Source organism: Apteryx rowi, unplaced genomic scaffold (assembly GCF_003343035.1).
Source record: "Apteryx rowi isolate R43461 unplaced genomic scaffold, aptRow1 scaffold_50, whole genome shotgun sequence".
Taxonomy (NCBI): domain Eukaryota; kingdom Metazoa; phylum Chordata; class Aves; order Apterygiformes; family Apterygidae; genus Apteryx; species Apteryx rowi.
In genome coordinates this window covers 716,281-723,575 of record NW_020450761.1, presented here as the reverse complement: position 1 = coordinate 723,575, position 7,295 = coordinate 716,281, and the positions used below count along the sequence as shown (strand labels likewise).

Genomic DNA, 7,295 nt, shown 5'->3' with positions numbered 1-7,295 from the left:
CAGACAGTGCTGTAAACCAAACCATGTATTTTTGCATTTGCTCCTCTGCTGCCAATTGTTATTATTACTTAAGGAAAAGCAACTCAGAAGCTTATTAAAGGCAATCTTACCAGATCTTGGATATTTCATCTTGGAAAAGAACACAGCAGCCTGTTTTCATGGTTCTGTCACAAATGCAGACTGAATGCAAAGCAGGAGCAAGACACTGTTACAATCAGACACTAGTTTTACTTTTTAAAGAATAAAAAGTGAAGTAGTTGATTGGAAGTAATATTGAAAAACGGTGTGCCTCCTTTCCCATAAAAATCACAAAAAATGCCATTTTGTTCCTGAAGGGAAAACCTGTTATTAAACTCAGGTTTCTTCAGAAACATTCAACCAAATCTGAGTTTATGTATGTAGCTTTAAGTTTGCTTTTCCACCTTCTTTTTACATTTTCCCTCTTCTCTCCATATTTAATGTTTTCTTTCTCCCTTTTCTTAGCCCATACTATCCCCTCATCATTTCTATTTTCAATTACTCAGTCCCAATGGAACAGAGTCAGAGTACAGCTCCTCTTCACTCTTCTAGCATGGTCAATACTGAGGTGAAGGGCATATCAATAGTGCTGAATTAGTACTAGGAAAGAAAATAAAAGAATTAATATTTTAATTCCTCCAAAGAGTTTTTCAGTATCTTTTAAAGGACATTCTGTATTTTGAAAGAATATGGGGTGATTTACTTACTAAAAAGTCTAAAAATGTACACGAACATCTGCAATTATTGTAAAAATATTTACAAATTTGAAAAAAAATTATCACTTCCCAGTTTAACTGGGTAGCACTCTGGTGAACCATAGGAAACTACTGTTGAAAAGCTGCTGCACAGCTATTTGGACATAAAAGCAGACATCGTTTGTAAATTTCATATTTATTATAACAAAAATTATGACATGTTCATTTGTGCATTCTGCTTTAATATAACTCTTGGTATGTAAATGTTCTACAGCAAATGAGCTCTATACAATCATGCTGGTTGTGGCAGCAATAAGGAACACAAAACATGTCTGTAAAAGTAAGGAAAGGAAAGAGACCAGAGGAAAAAGCTTTTTGTTGTTTTTTTTTTTTTTTTTTTAATAGTCTATACCATCTAATTTCTAGCTAACTTGTACACAGTCACTCAGTCCATTATGTTCAATGACCATGGCCCAAACAGTCGCTTAAGAAAAAAGATCAGTTTTTCAGGTTGTGTCCTTAATGCCAAGGCTACAAAACAAGTAAGCATCACTATACAACACTGAGCTATTTACAGTAATTTCCCAATCAACTGTTCTCTCAGAGAAAATTAGTGAATCTCAGTGACTTAAGTCACCTGAAAGAGTAAAGCAACTCCTAGGAGTTAGTCTCCATATTCTACAAATGTCTATCATTTTCAAGACCAAAAAAAAGCCTTTTCTCTCAAAGAAATACAGTATTACAATATTACTTAAATCATTTAGCACTGGCTACTGCCCTGCTTTTCAAACAAACAAAACAAACGAGCCATTTTAAAAAATATTACATCATCATCTATTTCTCAGCAATATATTAAACCTTTTCATTATTTGTGGGGGTTTTTTTTTTGGGGGGGGAGGTTTTGGGTTTTTTTGTTTTTTTACACTTGATATGTTAAGGGAAAGTTAACTATTTTAAACCTTACTGGTAAAGCATCTCTAGAAGAAAGTCAATGAATATTAAACCTAACAAACTGAAAAGCTGCAGTCATCTGTAGTGGCAGGATAAGGAAAAGGAAGTGTATAAAGGAAAAGGATAACCCCTGCTGTAAGGTGAGCCCTCTGGGTCCTGCACTCAAGTCTCCTTGTTGTTAGTTTATTTCCGAGCAGTAAGTAGAGTGGGTCATAGTGGTGTATCGTAATAGTCCGCCAGGTGGTCCATCTGATACTGCCGCTGCTGCTGCTGCTGCTGTTGTTGTTGTTGTTGTTGTTCCTGGTGCTGTTTCATAATCTCCTTGACCTCTTCTTCAAGCTCCGGTGGGATGATGAACTGGTCATCTGGATCTGGCTGTGCCGGAGCAGCAAAGTAGCCCCCTGTTTTTCTGAGAGGCGCATCTGTCGCAATTTCAATTAAGTTATGGCTCCTCTCCTGTGGTGCCACAGAACCATTGCCCCGTCGACGCCCTATCGTGCCCATGGCAGAATATTCAGCTTTCCTAGGAAGGCCGGGCTCATCTTCATTGGCACTGATGACAATACCTTCATCACTGGCTTCCACAGGCACCTGGAGTAGTTGCTTTTCCTTTGCTTGGCTGCAGTGGATGTCCACCTCCACTTCCACACGGCTGCCGTTTGTGAACACCCCTTCAATCGGCTCCTCGTCATCACTGTCAAGGCCATTGTCGGAGAAGGCGCTGGAGAAGGTGGCACTGGAGAGCTGCCTTTGAAAAGAATTGGACAGGCAGACCGGGTGCAGCATGCAGCGCTGCTCCCCAGGGTAGGCCGGGCTGTTCTCGTTCATGGCTACCTGTGGAGGCTCATCAGAGGCTGTGGATCCCACCTCACTGCTCATTTCGGAGGTGGAGATCTCGCTGCTGATCTCTGAAGCCATGCCGCTGCTTGAGGACGGCATCCCAAGTGCATCCGTTGACCTGTCCTTGATAACCACATTGACAGACTGGGGGAAAATGCCTGGGCTGGGGGGTGGAACCCCATTAAGTTCACAGCAACAGAAGCTGTCCTCCGTCACGTTGAGCTGAACCACGATAGCGCTGATACTGTCGTTGCAGCCATAACTCTGGGCCAAAGTGCAAAGCTTCTTTGCAGCTGCCAATGCATCAGGCACATTTCTGACTGCTTCCACTGCCTCATCCATCGAGAGGCTGTCCCACAGCCCCTTGCTCCCCAGAATGAAGAACTCATCCTGCGAAGTTAAGGTAACGGACTGGACGTGAGGACGTGGCACAACACTTGGGTGAAGGAAGGTGTATCCCAAGATTCTTGTTGAATCCGTCACACCATTCACTTTGCCATCCTGAAATGAGAAATGATAGGAAATCAGAAACAAAGCAGACAAGGATACACCACATTTGCATCGCCTCGTGTTTTATCATTATCTGGTTTTGCAATATCCCAAACACGGCCATTTACAGATGAGAAGATGGAGGAGCAAAGTGACTTGCAGGAAGGTGACAAAGCTGAGATTAGAACACAGCAATGGCTGGTTTCCAATCTTGTGCTAAGCCTCCTACACCCTACTGATTTGTCATCAGCATCACCTATGCACAGACCAAAGTGGAAGTCTGCCACAAAGAGCCAACTATTCTCCCCCTGCAGCTGTGAGAGCCAACCGGACTAATGTTTTACCAATGAGTCAGACTTATCCCTCCCCACGTATGAAATTTGGCTTTATATGGGACAAGATCACACACACATCCATTTGGTATAGTGGCAGGTCATTCAGTTATGACTCTTCTCTTGCAGCTGTAACAATGTAGGTTTCATCTTGGCTCATCACTTTGGAAACAAAAGTTCATTAAAAAAGAAGGCTTTAAATGAAGCATGCAAGTCAAATGTAGCAGAGTGCAAGTCTGCATTTCTCCGTCAGCTGAGCTGTAGTGAAATGTTTTACATGCCCCAATTACTTACTACGCTTCCACTTAGATATGACATTTCCAAGAGGAGGAGTAATATCTGAAGGGAAAACACTATTAAAAATGGGCATATTTGAAAAGTAAATCCCATGCATACCCAAATCCCAGGATCCTGTCCTGCTTAGAATGTGAACTGCCAAAATAAGCAGAGCAAGCATCTGAGACGGTGAGCCTGGTTATCTGCCAGCCTGGTGGGGATAGCTGCACCCCTGCTAAGAGGGTTTGGTCTAAGAAGAACAACAAATGCAAGGATTTACACTTATTTGGTCCAGCTGATGATAGTAGTGGTCATTATGAAGCAAACAACCACAGAAAAGTGAACCAAGACTAAAAAAAGCTTCCCCTTTAAAACTGCTCAAAAGAAAAAAATATTGTTGGCTTGTTAACTTCCCCATTAGAAGCCTGACAGAAGTGATAAGCCAAAGTGCATGAAATCAGTGAGTCATCTTAAGATTCAGCACAGAAATTTCCCTTTTCCTCTACGAAGCAACATAATGACAGAGCCTTGGTGATGCACGCTATGTTAGAGTGGCTCCCTTCAAACTTGTCACGTTTGAGATTCCAGGCGTCACCTTTCCCTGGCAAGATTAATAGGCACACGTTTTGTTCCACACACACACCCCTGCTCACGTGTGTACAGCAGTCAGTTTTCTGCCCCTTCCTCCCCCATTAAGAAGATACATAGGAATAGATAAATATTGCATGTGTTACACAAGGCAAAGCAAAACTGACAGTGGTGGCTTCAAGCTTGTAAGAAGGGAGCAAGCAGCCTTCTTCCTCTCTCATGGCCTACAGTCAGTCCCCCATGCTGATGCCCTGTGTTGCCTGCTGGGTCCAGGGAAGAAAATAAACCTTTCATAGCTCCTTCAGTTCTTCCAGTCTGAAGCACTGGATGGCTTCTCCCTCTGGGCTCTCCTCAAGAGCCGTATGTCAGAGCACAGCTCTGGAAGCACATGAGTTCAGACAGCAAAGACAGCCTGTCAGGAGAGACAGTAAGGAGCCTCCTAAGGGAAGGGCAGCATTGCTCGAAGTGCTCTGCCCTCCCATCCTTTTGGATTGGAGGGGCTCTTCACGACCGCACCAACATAGCATTCCTCTCCCAATTAGGAGGAGGGTCTTGGCTTCCCTGTTTCAACACAACATGCTCACAGTTGCACACTCTCTGTAGCTAACCACAATCCAGCATGGTAACGAGAGGGAACAGTAACATGACTACACAACATGAACCACCTTGAAAGAAAAAGAGCTACTCTAGAATCCAAACTACTAACACCACCTCTTAGAAGTTACTAATACGGATATCTAATTTCACATATTGCTGTGCAAATACCCTCAAAGGAAGCTGCAACTTGCAACAGTCCTTCTTTCATCAACATCATAGCTCTCTAACCTCTGTGATAATGGCCTTATGCTGCTTAATCCTCTTCAGCTCTTCTTCGCAACTCATCACATAACATCTGGACAAAGGCAGAGGCTTCCCATTCCGACAGAGGATGGTTTGGCACTTCCCCACATTTGCTGAGGTTAATGTGAAGCATCCACCAGGGTCCATGGGATCATGTTTTATATGGCAAAGGACAGCAGAGCCTCCAAGTTTTTGTCCAGCTGTTCCAAGTTTCCTGGAATTCAAACAAAACAATGATTGTTCATTCATTGGAAAACGTGTTATGGGTACTAAGGAGAAACAACCACTATTCTGCAACCACAAGCACTCAGGGCATTGACTCTACTGGATCACTGGGACAAAAAAACAGAAGTCTCCACTGAAGATTGTGACACTATGGCTGCATTGCAGAGTAATCACACCTAACTCTCAGGCAGTGTGCTATTTACATGGAGATGTATGTACCCAAATCTGCTCAATTTCAGAACAGAAAAATCTTTGCACTCCTCTAAATCTCAAATGAGTTTGCTTTAGAGGGTGGATGGAGAGAAATAAAGAGGGTTAAAGAAGTACTGAAGGCTATAAAATGACTTCAGGTGGAGCTTAAGAGCAGCGTCATCCAGCCACAGCTTTGGCTTCTAAGCTACACATTTTATCATATAATTTTAGCTTTAGAAACTCTCTATTTTTAAGCAAAAAGCTAAGTCAGAGGTTCACTGTTTTGTGGCATGTTTTAATCATAGAGTATTATTCTGAAAAAAGTATCAAAAATGAGCAGTATGGCACAGTAGCTGTTAACTCCACTGCAAGAGGGCATGCTTCTCATTTATCACCTCAGTTACTAACCTATTATAGGTGGTGTTAAAAATAAAGCCTTCTGTTCTAGCAAGGTTCACAGTATTAAAAAACAAACAAACAAACCACAACACACACATAAACCCCCACACAGGCACTATGGATATAGTAAAGTTTAAGTTTTCAGAATCCTATCATTAGAATGTACATTCATTTCAATACTACTAGCTGTACTTCTTTACATTCAAATGGGACTGTGAAAACACATTTATCCTTTCCAGTACCTCGTTTGCAGTGGCCTTCGCCATCAGTAATTTCAAAGCTGAATTATAGAGCCTACTAAAATTATATTAAGGCCAGGTACTGCTGGCAAGAACTTTTGATTCAGAATGCTGGGGAGATAGTGTGCAGATACACTTGGATACAAGTTTCAATTAAAAAAAAAAAAAAAACCACACTCTAGGAATGCTGCAGAATATCTGTAATAATCCTCAATGAATGGTTAAATGCAACTAGAATGAATACTATTTCTGGATCTCTAAAGGACTAGTTAGCTTATTTTGACTTAAGACATTAAAAAAAACAAAAATCAAAACTTTGCAGGAATGCCACATTCCTGTGAAATTCCATTAGTAGTAAACAGATCTACTTAAGTATTTTCACTACTCCGTTTGTTTAGTTGTTTTTTAAGATTTTAAGTATGCAACATTCTTTTCAGCTACCAGGCCAACTGAAGCAGTGTCACAAGCAACGATGGGAAGGAGGCATTTTTTCTTGTGTTTGGAAGGTTCAGTACCACCCTACTGCTCCTGCTTCCGAATACTAGAATTTTATTATTTTTCCTCTCCAAAAAGGCAGCAATTGAATGACAAGTGATGCTACTTTTAACTTGATCCATTTCCTGAGTTTCTAAGCTGCTTGTTTGCTTTCTCCTTTGTTTCCCTGACCTCCTTCTTCTTTTTTGTTCAATTCCCTTCCTCCTCCTCCTCCTCCACTCAGTGTTTCCCCAGGCACAATTTCTTATTCTGTCAAGAACAGTGCACACAAACACACACTAGTTCCAAACCACCAGACACAGCTACTATTACAGTCATAGCTATCATACCTCTTTAGTTGGGCCTCGCTCAAGTGATATTCCTTCTAAGGTCAAATGAGACCTTAGATAACACAAAATAGACATTTTTAAGGAGTCAAAATACATGTTTTAAATAGTCATGTGGCCTTACATAGCCTGAATTGATACAGAGAAACAGAAAGGATCAGCCCAGGCTTTGCAGGCAGTAGTAGTGAGGAAGTTTAAAAGATGATCTAGAGATTCACACCACTGCCTTGGCTACTGCCAATACAGAGTAGTAAGACTTAAAGAAAATACCAAAAAGAGTAAAACTTCCACCCACTGCTTAGTCATGAACATTTAAGAATTTTGAGTGTGTTTTATTCTGTTTGGGTGGTTGGGGAAGTGTTGGATTTTTTTCCCCACACCTGAAAGGAA

The 7,295-nt window shown here is 41.5% G+C and overlaps 1 protein-coding gene across 2 annotated transcripts in view; it reads right to left on the bottom strand.

Annotated features, from left to right (window-relative positions):
• Nucleotides 1-1,094: 1,094 nt before the first annotated feature.
• The window catches only part of PHLPP1 (PH domain and leucine rich repeat protein phosphatase 1), a 101,298-nt gene continuing 95,097 nt past the window's right edge, over nt 1,095-7,295 (bottom strand). For both annotated transcript variants that reach the window (XM_026079832.1, XM_026079831.1), the window contains exons 16-17: nt 5,015-5,243; nt 1,095-3,005 (exon numbers count right to left, since the gene is read on the bottom strand). In XM_026079832.1, the coding sequence (XP_025935617.1) occupies nt 1,875-3,005; nt 5,015-5,243 (1,360 nt within the window). In that variant the 3' untranslated portion in view covers nt 1,095-1,874. The remainder of the gene's footprint in view (nt 3,006-5,014; nt 5,244-7,295) is intronic.